The 18,805-nt window shown below is 42.8% G+C and overlaps 1 protein-coding gene across 3 annotated transcripts in view; it reads right to left on the reverse strand.

Annotated features, from left to right (window-relative positions):
* FNBP1L (formin binding protein 1 like) overlaps positions 1–18,805 on the reverse strand; it is a 300,029-nt gene that overhangs the window by 88,907 nt on the left and 192,317 nt on the right. For all 3 annotated transcript variants that reach the window (XM_082265869.1, XM_082265868.1, XM_082265870.1), the window contains exons 3-6: positions 5,688–5,741; positions 3,901–4,048; positions 3,193–3,255; positions 1,640–1,744 (exon numbers count right to left, since the gene is read on the reverse strand). In XM_082265869.1, coding sequence (XP_082121995.1) covers positions 1,640–1,744; positions 3,193–3,255; positions 3,901–4,048; positions 5,688–5,741 — 370 coding nt within the window. The remainder of the gene's footprint in view (positions 1–1,639; positions 1,745–3,192; positions 3,256–3,900; positions 4,049–5,687; positions 5,742–18,805) is intronic.

Genomic DNA, 18,805 nt, shown 5'->3' on the forward strand with positions numbered 1-18,805 from the left:
TCGGACGTACCGGCAGTCGCACTGAGGGGGTCTGATGGAGAATTTGCCGCCTGGGACTCCATTTTGCAATGTTACAAAAAAAATGTGCACTGCCCCTTTAAATTCACTGTACTCGGAGTTACCCTTTAAACAGTGGCAGATAAGAGTGCGCAGGGTATGCCCAGAAACAACCGATAATACTCACCTCACACACAGGGAGCCGATGCCCACACCTAAGATGGTGGACCCAGATACAAGGCCACACCAGGGATCTGCCTAAAAAGACCCCACAGGATAAAGTACCGCTGTATCCCCCCCCCCCCCACCCCCAGGCACCAAATCTAGCGCCCCCATACGGGAACAGGGAGGGCAGGGACGGAATCCTGATAGGCCAGGGGGATATTTTAGGAAAACTGGGTTCCATTATCCCCAGGAGTGGGCCCACATCCCCCCAGAGGCCACTAGGGACATGAGGGGCTCAGTTTACTCACCATACCATGGACCGGGTGGGCTCTGCTCCGGACAGACCACCTCATCCTGAGTGGGGGTGCTGCCAGCCAAGGGGTACACTGCGACTCAGGACATTCCAGGTCGATGCATCCCGACAATACATCCACTCGCAGGCTCGTCCCTGTCCACAGGGGCACGGTTGTGGCGAGGCCTAGTTGGACCATAACCTGCTCACGCTCCTCGGCCAGGCTGGGAGACCGTAAGGATTTATATTATCCAGTGCCAAACCTCAGCCGGCTTTTGCTTATAGTTCACCAGGAGGATCTCGACACTAGCTAATGTTAATGAGTAAAGAGAACTAAAAAGAAATATTCTTAAAAAGAATAAAAAAAACTGAGATTGAAGTCCCAGCAAGAAACCTAGGTCCTACTCCTTCACTAGGCAGCAAGAAACTGGCTTGTGGCAGAGTGTGTGTGGGTAATGTCGTGAAGGACAGCCCCTGTAGGCGTCAGTGAATTTTTTCACTGCCTAGCACTACTCCTGTAGATGGCGTATAACCCAATGGTCAAGAAGCATGTGCTGAAATTCCACCGTACCAAAATTAGTGCATGTACAGCTTTTGAAACATGCGGCAACTGCACTGCATGGTACTTTTGTACCATGCGATCCAGTGCAGGCAAACGCAATGTATTTGCAACCTGCATTTGGTGTGTCATTTACTTGAACTTACCCCTACTGCAGATTGCAAGGGCACTGTGATCCAAATGTGGTGCGGGAAGCTGCCTGGGAACATGGCTCTACCGTACTGCATTCCAGTATGAATGGGCCTCTAAGAGAGGCTTATGGAGGGAAATCTGTTGTATAATAAACTCTTACTCGTACTTAAAACCTAAAGTTTTGTTTTTATTGTGGCAAAGCACAATAGCACCTTTTTCTTCTTCATATCCCAGAGAAGCCCACCAGGAGTTTGACAAGCATACCCCCACCCATGCTTGTTTCTGATTACATTAATGTGTCATCAGGCATTTATAAACAGGAAGAGCTGTTCCACTGAGACACTGTGTACTGAGATAGAAAAGTGGGTCTGGGCAAACAGAAGAATGCCTACTGTTATATCATTCACAGCTGATCAGACTCTGGACACTGAATGATATGGTTACCCAAATAAAGATTATTGTATTAACTAATGCTACTACTACAGCATGGTTACCTTCTCTACATCAGACTTGGTGGCATTGCTGTCATTGTCCAGTTTCTCAAAGGTCTGCTGTGCCTTCTCGGCTTCCCTGCATTCTCGTTCAAACTTCTTTTTACTCTACAAGACAAACACAAATGTTATTTTCAAACCATCAGATTAAAATGAAAGCATACAAACCAAACCTGAATATATTAAGAAATCAAAATTACATTTTAATAGAGAAGCGCTCTAGCCTCCAGTATCATGCGCTGATGGGGATACATGCACCTTTCTATTCAGCTCACAAGAATGAATTTTCGGTGGACTATTTAAAGTCTATAAAGCTTGTGCAAACAAAACATTTAAGGGAAAGAAAAAAAAAACATCCCATTTCTAAAACTGCTCTGTGTAATTTCAAAATTTTAACAAACAAGTTTTAGTAAAGGTGGTATTTTTTCAAAAGGTGAATTTCAGATTGCTGCTTTTACGACAAAATAATTGTTCTATCTAGTCCAGAGACTTGCAACACCTGTCAGTCAACACAGCCAGGTTCGTGATCTGCTGCACTAAAGCAATGCAACTTGGCCAAGAACAAACCAAAAGCCTGTGATCAGAGAGTGAAAAGAATTCGTACATTGATAAGCTGGTCTCTCTGCTCTCTCTCCACCTGCCAGCAGATGTGGCAACCCTTTCCCTTGGCTATACAGCGGATAGTAAAAATAACTGATGTCAAGACAGATTCGGGTACTATTTACATTCAAAAAATAAAATTTGAATGAATATAAAAAACATTTATTTTTTATCCCGAGGTCAGTTCTAATTTTAACTGCATTTCACCATTTTTTTTTTTTTTTGCCCTTTTAATATTGCTGCTTTCCATGTAAAAATTCAAAAAGAAAACCAAGCAGTGTAAAACCAGCTACACTCTGAGACATGCAGGTTACAAGGTGGGACTTTCCTTATTTTCAGTGGCCGACTATACATTTGGGTACCGGTAATTAGGACGATCCCTCCAGGGGCCCTCTCAGTTTTGGATTAGGAGAGTTGGATTAAGAGAGTTGGTTAATTATAAACCGTTGCCGGTCCTTGATGAAGGAATATGATGCAGAGTCTCACACATCTACTATTATCTGGATATGTAGTGCATTGATCAGGCCTTAAGACCTCAATAGGAATATTTCCTATTGGCACTGTATTTGATCCCATGCCTTGACTTGTCGGTTGGATTTCCCTTTTACTTGCCCTGACATTTTCTTCTGAGCCACATATGCATCTGATTTTTTATGCTTTTTAGCTATTCAGCACCCAAAGAAGCTCCTGAAGAAGCAGTTTCCATAAAACATGTCAAAACATCTATTGACGGATATACTATATGCTACCTTAAGCCAGAAGGAATAAAATATGTAACCGTATATATATATATATATATATATATATATATATAATTTCAAATATGATTTTTTACAAATCTGTATTTTTGTGCCTATAAAGTTCATGAAGTCCATGAATTTTGTCTATAATTAAATAATAAAAAAAAAAAAAAAAAAAAAACACTATGCATAAAATAAAGAACAAAGATCACTCACATTGTCCATCTGTTTAAAGCACATGTCTAGGTACTGTTGGGCTTTCCGCCCCTCCTGAAGATGCTGCAATACAAAAACACACTGTCAGAGCTTCATTGGAAAACAGGTACATTTTTTAATAAAATAATCAGGTCAAACTTGCTGAAAGGATGAGAAATATGTCCCAGTGGATAGTAAATAGTGCAAGGTTGGTCAGATTTATTGATATTTTGAAAAACACTCTTTAAACACTAAGACCACAACTAATGATGCAAACTGGTCCCAAAAAGGATAAGGGGAGCTACGTCTGTTCACCTGGATGTAAAAATGGGACACCTGCCTAGTGCTTCCAGCTACCAAGAAAATAAAGGGTTATTGACCCAGATGGAATCAGTGTTCACCAAGCTCCGTTGTTGCTTCCATAAGATAAATGTGTCTGCACGGGGCATACTTGTTTTCACTTGCAAAAATGAGCATTCTACAAAACTAAGCAAGTCTTATTTTTAAGCCATCATTTCAGGTCTTAATGTAGCCATAGGACCAAGCCAAAACCAGCAAGTTTTAAAGGGCAGTGTCAATTGCACTGATGACCATCAGTACATTCATGGACATGCATTAGCAAGGTTTTCACCATTTTTACCAGTGGGGGAATTGTTCTATATTAGGTGTGCAGTATATGCATTTTGACATTGTTACATTGGACTAAATGCAAAAGGTGAAAATGTATACCGATTTTCTCTCTGCTTTCAGGTCAAGGGAATATCTCATTATTTCTGCATAAACTCGGTGTCCGATATCTTCTGCCACCACTTCACGTTGTCCAGCATAATCATTCAGTTCGTTGAGGATATTATAGAAGGATGCACAAGATGTAAACCTTTCAAAAAAGCAACACAAAAAAGGATCACTTTAAAACTTTCATAACCGTACCCATCTTTAAAAGGATAAGTTCACCTTCAGAACATGTTACATGCATATTTAGGGCGTAACATGTTCCAGCACACTTCCACTACAGCAGATAAGGATTCCTCTCCCCCGCAGCTTCGGTCACAAATAAATTCAGGACAGATCTGTGAATGAATAAACTACAAGTCTACCACTGGGACAAACAGATGGACTGAGTTTGCTGATCAGCGCACAGTTAGTCTATTGCCACTTTCTCCAGCTTTCTAACTGAAAGCATATACGGAGGCACGGGCAGTACGCACTTTTTTCCATGCAAAAATATGTGCATTTAATATTTTTCTTAAAAGGTGAACTTCGCCTTTCATTTTCTTACCCAAAATACTGAAAAGCTAGTCATACACCGCTCAAACTTTCTCTCTTTCAACCTACAGGCTGAATAGAAAATCAATTGATTCTCCCATCTAGTGTGAATAGAGAAATCTCCAGTAGCTATTGCACAAGCAGCACTGGCAAAGATCTGACATGATAAAATTCAGCCAATGATTTTCTACCTAGCTCGATTAATTTTTAAATCCACATTTATTGAGCTAGGTAGTGCCAGAAGGGCCATCTACACCTTGAACTAAGAAGTCTATTAGTGGCTTTACTTGTTATCATTTGGGGATATTTGGTTTCTTGCTGAAACAGGTCAAATATTATAGAACTCTCTATCCCTAGGCATAAATCATGACATGGTGTTGCAATATACCAACAGAGTGAAACTTTAGGGAAACTAGACAATCACTACTGTGAAGTGTAGGAAATAGCATTAAAACAAAAAACATTAAAGAACTATCATTATGTTAAAATGTCTTATAAATACCGATTAATATATGCATCCTTATGACAGGCCAAAGCTGTGCAAAAAAAAAAGCCAGTCGCACTGCATTAGTGGCTGCTTATACACATAGACCGCTTAGCCGATGCATCAGTAAGCGCTGCAGCCCTGTATAATCTTTCAATTTTTATGAAAAAACAATCTGCGCTGTTGAGTTGTGCTATACATTGGACCAGTCTGGCATCACTGATTATTCATTCATTAGCTCAAAAGATCAGGGCACTGTAGCTGTGTACTGTATCTGTTGCTGCTTGTACTTTATACAGGGCACAGGTACATACTTTACACCGAGTCAAAGCTAGGAGTGATCGTTTACTATCATTAATAAAGTTGCAGCACTGAATGCTAAATGCTGACCGTGACATACTGCTCAGTTTGGAGGGCAGGAACTTTGTGCCTGCTGTACTTTCCCTCATAATTTGGGCTTCAAAAGGGAGTGGAGTTAAAGCCAGCATATAGAGGTGCATTTTGGGAACAAATGGCCATTCAATCAGAACAGGACCACAAATGCACTTTGGAAGAAAAAAAAATAGTTCTTCTGCAAGGACACGAATGGAGCAGTTGTTTACCATTTTATAATAGAAGCTGGTTTATGATTTTATTCCAGGGTCCCATCCCCAGCAGTTATGTCCTGCTGCCATAGATGAAAGCCAAAATAGATTATTGCGGCTTGCTGATAAAAGCAAGCTTTTTGGACCATTTGGAAGGAAAACGTTGAAAGTAATGGACATACCTTGGTTCATCATCTTTAGTTGACCTCTTTGGACAATATTTCTTCACCAAATTCCTACAAATAAAAAAGAAGGTTTTCAGGTTAAAATGGACCAAAACAGGTTTTTGATTACAAAATTCATTACAAGACAAAAAAAAAAGTCAAAGCAGCTCTTCCACAGCTTTCATCAGCTGCAGTTTCCTTTACCTGTTTAGAATGTGTTGTACTTCAAACATCCCTGCAATTATGTCTGAAAAGTGAAGTCATGCTTAGACTACTTCAAAGCATTTAGTATAAATGTAAACAAAGCTTCTGGATCATGAAAAAAAAATCTACCCATGCTTCAACAATCTGTTCACCAAAAATGCAGAAAAACTGGATTTTATAAGGCAAGTAATGTGCTGTAACAAGCATAAAATAGTCTTACATAAATGATTTTCAGGACTTCAATTATGGGGAGAATTCCAAATATTGTCATCTACTATATTTGTTTTTTCTTACTCCAGGTACTTATAATGTTTTGACCATTTACACAGTGCTTTCCATACACACTTCACTGGTCACTTTATTAGGTACACCTTGCTCTTACCATGTCGGATCTCCTTTTGCCTTTAGACCTGCCGCCATGCGATTGGCTGATTAGCAATTTGTGTTACCAAGCAATTGAACAGGTGAACCTAATAAAGAGGCCGATGAGTGTATATTGCATATTCGCGTGAAAGAGTTAAGGATCCACTGTTACCACTCAAGTATTTCAGTCAGACAACCCCCCCCCCACCCCCCCCTTACAGACTGAAGTTCCTCCATGAGCTCAAATGGGTTGCAAACATTGGACATGTATTAATGTCCTCTATGACTAAAGGATTACACACACTAAGAAATTCGGGTGAACATTTTCATCCAAGGAATGATCGTACAATTCCAACCTTCCAAACGAAAATTTCTGAAGAGAAAGTCCTAAATTTTTCTTGTGTGGGGATGAAACTAACAATTTTCGTTTCAGGTGCACTGTTTTTGTACAACTTTCGTACAAGAAAAATCAGAAAACCCTAGACTGCTCATGATCTGAAACCAGCAAAAAAAAAAAAAAAAACCTTTGTCGTATGGGAATTTTCATACATTTCCTTATTTTCATACTCCGTTACGACTTGCTGTAAAACAACAAGGGAAATCGGACAATCATTCGTCTGATTTTCTTATTGTGTGTACCCCACTTGAGCCTGTAAGGGTGGAATGTGTAAAAGAAGGGTGGGGGACTCTAGGGGGAAAAAACTGCGTGTGTTGATAATGAATAAAAGTTGTCCACAAGATTGGACGACATTAATGATAGACTTACCTTAGGGCTGGGCGATTTTGCCTAAAAAAAAAATCTTCGATTTTTAAAGAAAAATTCGAGTTTCGATTCGATTTTCGATTTTTTTTTCAATGCACTTAAAAAATGACTGCAGACATCAGATATAGTGTCAAAAGTGCAGCTTTATAAAGTGCTTGTAGACTGTCTTGCTGAAGAAAGCATAGTAGAGTTCTATTGGAGTGAGTAGTAAATAGAGTGCTTGTTGACTGTCCTAAGCAATGTACGGTCTTGCTGGAGAGAGCAGTATAGAATTCTATTGGAGAGAGCAGTATAGAGTCTGTAGACCGACTTTGTGGAAAGAGCAGAATAACAGTTCTTAGTGACTTTCCTGCCTGATTCAGTGGCCTCTACTATGGTGGACTTTAGTTCATCCACAGAATCCGATATGTGGTTTCCAATGGAACCTTGTGGTGAAATATGTGGGCCTGTGGAATGGCACAATTTAGATCCTGCTAAGGGAGCAGGAGGCCCCGTTGAGGTGGATCTAGGCTTTACCTCTTTTCCAGGGATTGAGTGCTATGGAATTGGAGATCATTTAGGTCAGGTTATAATAACTACTGGGCCATCTGATGGGGTTTATCATCAAAGCAGACTCGTAGACGGTGGAAGCAGCAGTGATGAGGACTGCATCAGGATTGACCAGGCTAGGTATTTCACACTTTCTTTAATGCACTCTTTGTTGTGCAGCTGCGCCTGCTTTTTTTTTTTTACCATTGTGTTGTATGCTAGAATTGGAACTTACTGTGAAAGGTATAACCTTATGTTGTCACTTTCCTACAGCTGCATATGTGAAAGGCATTTCCTGCTGTGCTTTAAATGTCGCTTTATAACCAGTAATGGAGGAGGTGGGGCCAGCTATGAAAGGCTTCCGAATGGTGGCTCTTGGTCCTTCCTGCTAACAATGTACAAATCTGTAATTCGCCAAAAAGACGTTTGTTACATTGACATGCCGGTACCTAGAGCTCTGAGTTTAGCATGCATATTCTAGTACTGTATAGCCAACAATGTCATTTGTCTGTTCTATTTAATTGACACTTTATTTACATAGGTGCTGTAGCTGATTAAAAGACTCCCCATATGTATTACTATCTGTTCGTACGATCCTAGTATAACCGATTTTTGTGAAAAGTACAGAGAACTCCCCGGCCTAGATGTGACGTCAGCTGCCGGGAGAGGAAGCAGGCGGTGCGTCTGTACAGGCCAGGGGCTGTGATAGGATAGGTACCTATCCTATCACAGCCCCTGGCCTGTACAGACGCACCGCCCCCTCCTCTCCCGGCAGCTGACGTCACATCCAGGCCGGGGAGTTCTCTACTCTGTACCTATCACAGCGCGCCGCAGCCCCTGTACGGACGCACCGCCCGCAGCTGACGTCACATCCAGGCGCGGCGTGGCGGCGGTGGTCCGTTTACCGTTACTGGGGAGTTCGGTTCCTGTGCTAGGAGCTGGCTGGAGGCCTGGAGCCCAGGGTGTGTTTGTAGTTATGCGGGGCAGGCTGCACAGGCGGAAAAAAACAATTTTAGAAAAAACTCGAGTTTTTAAAAAATCGTTTCAAACTAAAAAAATCGATAAATCGCCCAGCCCTAACTTACCTCTATGAACTGGATATATAAACATACTCCTAGCACAGAGCTCTTGCTCACCTCATAGAAAAGGTGAGAGACGGTGTTAGAATAGATTTTTACCTAAATGTTGAGAATAACGATGGGTCGAAAAGGTTTCATGCTACAGGAACAGAGTACAAAAAGCAGGGACGGTGACGACAGGATCGCATTCATTTGGATAAAAACAGACAGGCAGTCCGTTTTCATCCGAGTTCCCCATAGGGGAGAGCAGGACTCTTTCTCCACTCACTGTGCAGAACCTGCCATCCCGCCTGCTCAGCGTGGATCAGTGGAGCGATCCCTCGCTGAGCAAAGTGGAGTTCACCAAGCGGACCACTTGTGTGAAAAGACCCTAAGTCCACACTGAAGCCTGGACGACCTGCAACCCTAAACTTAAAATAAAATGTAAACAATAATCTCATCAACAGATTATCATTCACAGGAATCAAACTATGGAATAAAAACATTACAAAAAATAACATTTGAGATGATTAAACTGAAAATAGCAGTGAAGACGACAATGACAACCGTAATGTCATCCTTCGTCTTTTTATAAATCACATCTACCCTCTCAGGCTCATACCAATACTACTGCAAGCAGAACACAGTGGGGTTTATTCTAAAGGAAATACTAGAAGCCATTTCATCTTCCTGAACTCAGCAATACATTTTCCTGTCACTGTGTAAAAACACCACACACAATACAAAGCAAATTAGTGATTCCAGCCATCTCGAAGCACACTGTTTACAACTTGCAAATCATTTCCTCCAATAGAGGCTAGGCTGCTACTTTTTTTTCTTTTTGGTTATTTTTGTCCATGCAGATTCTAAACACACCTCATTATCATTCATTAGGTGAAATCCATAACAATGAGGTATCCTGGCAACCAAGCATTGGCCCTTTCAGAAAGGGTCCCTCTGGCATTTTCAGATAGCAGGAAGTAAACTGGCTCACATGAGAATGCAAATACAAGGTGATGACTTCTTAATTCTGGCAACCAGGGAGAATCCTCTAGAAACTTGCTCAAGGATTGCTTTCTGAATTTTGTTGGATAGCTCTTTTCTTGCAGCAAGGGAGAAATGGGAAAGAGAAGGAATGCACTGACACTTGCACATTTGAAAAGGGTATACAGTCTATATATTAACTTAAAGTGTCTGTAAAAGGTTCATTCCTCCTCTTTGGCTGTAATGTTAAAGCCCAACTGAACGTTCATTTTGGTTCAGCTAAAACATTCCATTAAAACAAAAAGGTATGCAAGTGTTAAAGTTTTTCTTTAGAAAGCTACCTGTCCACTGCCAGCAAGCTGCATACAAGGATACTTGCTCTAGAATCAGTGGTCTCTCTGCAGTTGTTCAACATGCAAACAGCAAATATTATGCTTCCCGCTGATTGGAGAATTCTAAAGTCCACAGCAAGTGGTATGCTAGACCTCCCCAGAGAGGGCACTGCTCCCAAACAAAGAGAAAGTCCTTCTATTTAGAATTCTAGCAATGGGCCTTTCTACTCCAGCTGTGACTGCTTTCTAAATTGCTTAAATCCGCTAAAACATTCCAGGTGCATCAAAACACAAGGTGTGCAAAGAGTTTAGAATGCAGCTACAGCCTGAATAGAAAACGGTTTACCCTGCAAGCATTTTGCACAGAAGGACCCTTGTTCCATGACAGAGCTACAGCTTTCCAATCCAAGAAGCATCAGCTTTGCTAATTGCAAAGCTGTAAGACTACATGTACACGGGACGTTTGAAAAAGTCCTTTGAACGCTGGAACTTGACAGCTACAGAACGACGTTTAAAAATTACCGTTGTGTCGCGTTTGCATGCCGCGTTTGGACGCATTTAGACAAGTTTAGCGGCGTTTGTGTTCAGAGGCGTTTTTTGCAAAAGACATATGGAGACCCTCCCAAATACCCACAATGCAACAGAAATATATGTTTTTCAGCCTTTTCCATGTGAGAGAAGAGTCAGAAAAGAGTGAGCAGTGGCTGAGAGAGCAGTGTGTTTGTAGAAAGCTGAATTTTTTTGGGTGTTTTCACGATGGATCCAAACATTAGCATGTGTGAGGGAATGCTCCTGATATTGCTGTTGCTGAGGCTCCAAAGACATAGGAAATTGCGTGAGAGGAGCAGAGTTCGCCGGTACTGGACTCATCCATTGATGGCTCAACGCACGTCTATGGGATATTTTGTTAATATCTATGTCCAGCTGCGTCATTATCCCGATAAATTCTTTAATTTTACAAGGATGTCGATTGGCACGTTTGATGATCTCCTGGAAAGGCTGCGACCCGTCTAACTCGCATGGACACTCACATAAGGAAGAGCGTGTCACCAGAGAACGTCTCTTGGCGACTCTCAGGTATGTGTATATATTTCGCTCTCTCTCTCCCCATCCATCTACTATAAATATATATATATATATATATATATATATATATATATATATATATATATATATATGCTGTATATGTAATGATTATTTTTTTTCTAATTTTAAGGTTTCTGGACACAGGCCAATCATTTGCATCCCTACACCATTACTTCATGATGGGTGTTGCAACAGTTGCAAAAGTGGCACGTGAAACCTGCTTTGCAATGTGGGAGGAGCTACATGGAGATGTAATGCCAGTGCCAACAGAAGAAATGTGGGAAGAAGTAATTGCTGAATTTTGGACCAAAACAGACTTTCCAAATTGCATCGGAGCTCTGGACGGAAAGCACGTTAGAGTTAAGAAGCCACCCAAATCCGGTTCACTATATTTTAATTATAAAAAATATTTTTCTATTGTACTCCTGGGATTGGTGGATGCTCATTCACGCTTCATATGTGTGGATGTTGGAGCCTATGGGAGTCAGGGGGATTCGAGAATTTTTAGTGAATCCGCCCTGGGGCGTCGCCTATAAAGGCCGTTTTGCGATTCCTGGATGGAGGCCTCTTCCACGTACAACAGAGCCTAGCCTTCCATTGGTCATTGTAGCTGATGAGACGTTTGGCCTTGCTGACAATGTAATGAGGCCCTATAGTGGACAAGGACTTGGTCATACTGAAAAAAAATTTTAACTATAGACTCCGCCGCGCAAGATGAGTTGTCGAGTGCGCATTTGGAATATGTGCAGCTAAGTGGAGGGTACTCCTATCTGCAATGCAATTGGATGTGAAAAACGCAATTAAAGTAGTTCTCACCTGCTGTGTTCTACATAACCTTGTCATTGACAAAGAGAGAGGATCCATTGAGCCTGCACCTCCAAACCCTGCCCAGAACATTCAGTTCCAGGACCTGCGCTCCACTGCTCTAGTTAGTGCAATTAGAAATCAGTTTGCTGATTATTTTGTTTCCCCAGATGGTAGCTTGCCCTGGTAGGATGCACATATCTAGTTTGGTATATCTTTTCTATTTTTCAGTATCGTTATGTTTGAATTTTAATAAAAGTAATATAGTTTGAATTTGAATAGTTATGTTTGTGTGAACACTACTTTACAAATAAAGGATTGTTTCTTTAACCCCCCAAAAAATATTGTTTTGGCTCGATAATTCTGAGGGGGGGGGGGTGCGATTGGGGGGGAGGGGGGTGTCGTCAAACCAACAACAATCCAAACCCAAAATCTACAGAGTTGGGTCACCCTGGCGTGGCAGAGTCAGGTTACCCTGACATAGCAGCTGCAAACTCAGGTCACCCTGACATGGCAGAGTGGGGTCATGCAGCTGCCATGTAAGCGTGACCCCACTCTGCCATGTCAGGGTGACCGTGTGTGTGTGTGTGTGTGTGTGTGTATATTATATATATACATACACATATATATATATATATATATATATATATATATATATATATATATATATATATATATACACACATATATATATATATATACACACATATATATATATATATATATATATATATATATATATATATATATGTGTGTGTGTGTGTGTGTGTGTGTGTATGTGTATGTGTATGTGTGTATGTATATATTCAAAGAGTTTTCTTTATTTTCATGACTATGAAAATTGTAGATTCACACTGAAGGCATCAAAACTATGAATTAACACATATAGAATTATATACATAACAAAAAAGTGTGAAACAACTGAAAATATGTCATATTCTAGGTTCTTCAAAGTAGCCACCTTTTGCTTCGATTACGGCTTTGCACACTCTTGAGCTTCAAGATGTAGTCACCTGAAATGGTCTTCCAACAGTCTTGAAGGAGTTCCCAGAGATGCTTAGCACTTGTTGGCCCTTTTGCCTTCACTCTACGGTCCAGCTCACCCCAAACCATCTCAATTAGGGTTCAGGTCCGGTGACTGTGGAGGCCAGGTCATCTGGCGCAGCACCCCATCACTCTCCTTCTTGGTCAAATAGCCCTTATACAGCCTGGAAGTGTGTTTGAGGTCATTGTCCTGTTGAAAAATAAATGATGGTGCTTGACTATGATAACCTTGGGGGGAATGTGGTGTGGCGTGGATTGTGTAATGTTTATGGTTTGATGTTGCCATCCGAAAGGTTTTTTTTTTTTCTTTCTGACTGTAATGGTGTGAATTTTTCTCAATAAAGCTTTTCTTGATTTAAAAAAGAAAAATAAATGATGGTCCAACTAAACGCAAAACGGATGGAATAGCATGCCGCTGCAAGATGCTGTGGTAGCCATGCTGGTTCAGCATGCCTTCAATTTTGAATAAATCCCCAACAGTGTCACCAGCAAAGCACCCCCACACCATCACACCTCCTTCTCCATGCTTCACGATGGGAACCAGGCATGTAGAGTCCATCCGTTCACCTTTTCTGCGTCGCACAAAGACACAGTGGTTGGAACCAAAGATCTCAAATTTGGACTCCTCAGACCAAAGCACAGATTTCCACTGGTCTAATGTCCATTCCTTGTGTTCTTTAGCCCAAACAAGTCTCTTCTGCTTGTTGCCTTTCTTTAGCAGTGGTTTCCTGGCAGATAGTCTACCATGAAGGCCTGATTCACACAGTCTCCTCTTAACAGTTGTTCTAGAGATGTGTCTGCTGCTAGAACTCCGTGTGCCATTGACCTGGTCTCTAATCTGAGCTGCTGTTAAAGCGGAGTTCCGGGCACAGAAACATTTTTTCAGTGAACATACCCCGGGACAGTCAGGGCTAGTACATTCCACAATGGCTAGCCTCCGATCTGTCCCGGTTCGCACTTGCCTGCAAGAAGAAATACTCACTTATAAAATTTCCCAAACGAAATTTACGTCCTTTTTTTCCCACAAACAGAGCTTTCTTTTGGTGGTATTTGATCACCTGTGCGATTTTTACTTTTTGCGCTATAAACAAAAAAATAGCGTTTATTTTGAAAAAATAATATTTTTAACATTTTTTTTATATGAAATTCCCCCCAAAAAAGATGTAAAAACCAATTTTTTAAAAATTTTTTGGCCAATTTGTTTTCTGCTTCCTATGTTTGGTAAAAAAAAAAATCGCAATAAGCGTATTTTGATTGGTTTGCGCAAAAGTTATTGCGTTTACTAACTACGGGAAAGATTTGTCATTTTTGGTGTTTTTTTTTAACGCGTAATGGCGGCGATCTGCGATTTTTTTTGCGGGACTGCAACATTGCGGCGGACAGATCGGACCCTTGACTGACATTTTTGACACTTTTGGGGGTACCAGTGACATTACTGCAGTAATCAGTGCTATATATATGCACTGTTACTGTAAAAATGACACTGGCAGGGAAGGGGTTAATTTTATTGGAGAGGGAGGGGTTAATGTATGCCTGGTGCTTACTGACGTGTGGGGGGGGGGGAGGTGACTGAGTGAGTCATGGACAGATCGGATGTCCAGCTATGCTGAACAGTCCGATCTGTCACTCCCTGTCACTATGGAGATCCGCCCGCTGTGTTTACACACAGCGGGCAGATCTCCAGACTCGATCCCGACGATCGGGTAAGAGCAGCGGCGATCGCCGCTGCTCCTCCCCTGGCCCGACTCCCGCTGTGAATGAAAACAGCGGGAGCGAGCCTCCGGCGGCGCGCAAGCGCCGCCCAGAAGGGGGAGTGTCTGACGACGTAGTACTACGTCGTCAGACGATAACGAGCCACTCTGCCGCAGTAATATTACTGTGAGCAGTTGTAAAGTGGTTAAAGTAATGATGGCCACTCGTTTTCCTGTACTTAGCTGCTTTTTTCTTGCCATAATACAAATTCTAACAGTCTATTTAGTAGGACTATCAGCTGTGTATCCACCTGACTTCTGCACAACACAACCGATGGTCCCAACCCCATTTATAAGGCAAGAAATCACACTTATTAAAGCTGACAGGGCACACCTGTGAAGTGAAAACCATTTCAGGTGACTACCTCTTGAAGTGTGACTCTAAAATTTTCAGTCATGAAAATAAAGAAAACTCTTTGAATGAGGTGTGTCCAAACTTTTGGTCTGTACTATATATATATATATATATATATATATATATATATATATATATATATATATATATATATATATATATATATATATATATATAGGCCTCCTGAAAACGCAAGCGCTAAACGCGGGTGAACGCGTTCGGCTGCGTTTTTGCGTTTGAAACGCCGGGAAACACATGTTCGAACGCAAATAATTGCTTTCCAAAAAATGACACTGAACTCAACTGCCCGTAAATGACTGTAAACGACCCTGTGTACATGGACAGATAAGATAACAGAGGTGGGTTCGGGGGCTTCTGAAAAAAATGCCCAACTGCTCCTGAACGGCCGTTTACAAGTTGCAGTGTACATGAGCCCCAAGTCTGACATTGCTGGGGTCACACATCTGACTTGTGTAGAAATCACTGCTTCAACATGAAGAGCAAAGGTCACAATCTACAGCATGTGGAGGACAAGCTATGCTTGATAAAGAAAAAAACAATGCTGTGTACTCCTTTAATTTTTAATGCATTTAGCCAATAAAAAAAAAAAAAACAGTTGAACTTTGAGGTAAACAATCAAATAGAAGCTGCAATCTAAACTGCCAGAAAAACACACTATAAATAACTTTTTAGTCTTATTTTGCAGCAGTGGAGTCACAGACCACAACTGGGATGAGCTTGGGTTTGGTCAGAAGTTGTATTTGGACCAAACCTGGAAGGAAGCAGTCAATTGCAACCAAATACAGCCAGGGCATTCCCTGCCCTGCAGGCCCAACTACGAAAGGGGTAGGGATGTTAATGACATCAATTACCTAATATGGCCGAATGTCCATTAGGTCAATGTCATGGTCTTTCATGCTCTGTCAATGGATTATGGAAGAGCAGCCCACAGTCTCCGATGGCTGATCGGCACACAGAACAGGAAAGCACACACTTTGTAGCCATGCTTTTGCTTGAATAATGGGAGGTTGCCCAGGTAGTTTAGTCACATGCATTGCGGAAGACAAACAAGCACAATGGATTAACAGAAATGTTACACTTTTTTTTTTTTTTTTTTTAACTTTTAGAAAAACAATTTGCACAAGAAGTTTACACAACAACAGAGGGAAACCTGCTGTTGCTGATCTACTTCTGAAAAATTGGATTTTTGACTTACCGTAAAATCCTTTTCTCTTAAGCTCATTGACAGACGCAGACTTCTTGATTAATATCAGTAGGGATATACTGCCCCCTACAGGGGTAGGACACTAGGCAGGAAAAAAGTTCTGGCCACACCTTATGGGCAGTCCCAGGGGGTATATCCTCTCTCCCTGCTACAGGATGTCAGTTATGTAACAAAGCAGTGTCAGAGAATTCAACCCAAACCAAATCAAAAATAGAGGGGCGGGTCCTGCATCTGTCAATGAGCTTAAGAGAAAAGGATTTTACGGTAAGTCAAAAATCCAATTTTCTCTGTCCCTCATTGACAGACGCAGACTTCTTGATTAATATCAGTAGGGACGTCCCAAAGCAGTGCCACAAATGAGGGGTGGGATAACAGAAATAAAAATCCAATCCAGAAGGCCCAACCGGAGCCAACCAGAAGCATCAAGGACTCATCGAACAAAAGGATGAGACCCAACTGAAAAAAAAAAAAACCCAGAGGTAGACCAACGGTCCCCTCAAACAGCGGCCTGCAGAACCTTGCGGCCAAAGGAGGCATCCGCCGATGCCAGCACATCAACTTTATAAAATTTTGTAAAGGTATGAACCGACGACCAGGTAGCCGCCTTGCAAACCTGAAGCACCGACGCCTGATGGCAGAAGGCCCAGGAAGCACTAAGAGCCCGAGTGGAGTGCGCCTTAACAGGGAACGGAGGAACCCGACCCTTAATAGAATAAGCCTGCACCACCGTCTGTCTGATCCATCTGGAGATAGTCGCGGCAGACGCAGGCAACCCCTTTCTAGGGCCATCCGTGATCACAAAAAGTGAATCAGCCTTACGAAAAGAGTCAGTAGTAGCCAAGTACACCCTGATCGCCCGAACCACATCCAAGGAGTGTAACGCAAACTCCCGAGGATGACTGGGCTTAGGACACAGGGAAGGCAATACAATATCTTCATTCAAATGAAACTCTGAAACCACCTTCGGAAGGAAGGATGGAGTTGGACGAAGAACCACCTTATCCCTATGAACCACCAGATATGGGGAACGACAGGACAATGCGGCCAGTTCCGACACCCTGCGTGCAGAAGTGATAGCCACCAAAAAAGCCACCTTCTGGGATAAGTTAAGCAAGGGAATCTCCCTAATATTTTCAAAGGGAGGTTTCTGGAGAACCGACAACACCAAATTAAGATCCCAGGGCGGCAAGGGCGTGCGCACCGGAGGAGCCAGGTGCCGCACCCCCTGGATGAAATTCCACACCAAAGAATGAGTAGCCAGTGGCCTCTGGAAGAAGATCGCCAATGCTGAAACCTGACCCTTGATAAGTGCTCAAGGCCAGCTTCAGCTCAACCCCCCGTTGCAGGAAGGCCAATATCCGAGCCACCGAGTAAGAACGTGGCGGAACCCCGAGGGACTCACACCACGCGATATAAGACTTCCCATGTGCGATAATAGATCTTTCTGGAAGTCGCTTTCCTTGCTTTAATCAGAGTAGGAATAACTGAAACAGACCAACCCCTGTCCTTCAGCACCTGGCTCTCAACAGCCAAGCCGTCAAAGCCAGCGATCGTAAAGCAGGATGGAAGATCGGTCCCTGAAACGGCAGATCCTCCCTGAGAGGAAGTCGCCAAGGAGCGTCTGCGACCAGCCTGACCACGACGGCATATCAGGCCCGATGAGGCCAATCCAGAGTCACAAGGATGACTGGAATTCCCTCCGCCTCTATCTTGTGAAGAAGTTTCGGTGACAACTTGAGAGGAGGAAAGGCATACAGCAGCTGGTACTGCCCCCACAGAGTATTCAGTGCGTCTGCGGCGTCCACCTGAGGATCGGGGGCGCGGGCTACAACCCTCTGCACCTTTCTGTTGCGCCGAGATGCCAACAGATCCACGTCCGGGGTGCCCCAATGAAGGCACAACTGGTGAAACACCTCTGTCTGAAGAGGCCATTCCCCTTGATCCAGGGTCTGACGGCTGAGAAAGTCCGCCTGTCAATTTTCCACACCCAGAACGTAAACTGCAGAAAGAGCCGGAACAAAATGTTCCGCCCAAAACCTGCTGGCCACTTCCACGGCCGCCAGAACACTCTTGGTGTCCCCTTGATGATTGACATAGGCCACGGCCGTGGCATTGTCCGACTGAATCCGAACCGAGCAGCCCTGAAAATGCTCGGTCCGGTGAACCAGGCAAAACCTGATTGCTTTCAGTTCCAACACATTTATCGATAACCTGGATACTTTCGGAAAAAAGGGCTTCCCCTGACTGAGCATCGGAGACCGAGGCCCCCAAACCAGAAACTACCTGGTCCGCTCGCTCAGCCGGATCCGATTGTCCAGGGAATCGGAATTTCAGTTCCATTTGAGAAGAATCTCCTTTTGGAGAGTCCGCGTACGACACTGAGCCTGCGGAGACTCCGCACAGAAGAGGAGGTCGTTCAGGTAGCCCAGGACCGATATGCCCCGCTGCCGCAGCAACGCCAGGACTAGGGCCCAAACTTTTGTTAAGACCTGAAAAGCAGAGGCGAGACCAAAGGGTAACGCCACAAACTGATAATGGTCCGCTCCCACCGCAAAGCGCAGATACCGCTGGTGTCCTGCGTAAATGGGAACGTGAAGATAGGCACCCTCTATGGGCGCCCTTTGCATCCAGTGCTGCAC

The sequence above is a fragment of the Pelophylax lessonae genome, assembly GCF_965119305.1.
Source record: "Pelophylax lessonae genome assembly, chromosome: 8".
Taxonomy (NCBI): Eukaryota; Metazoa; Chordata; class Amphibia; order Anura; family Ranidae; genus Pelophylax; species Pelophylax lessonae.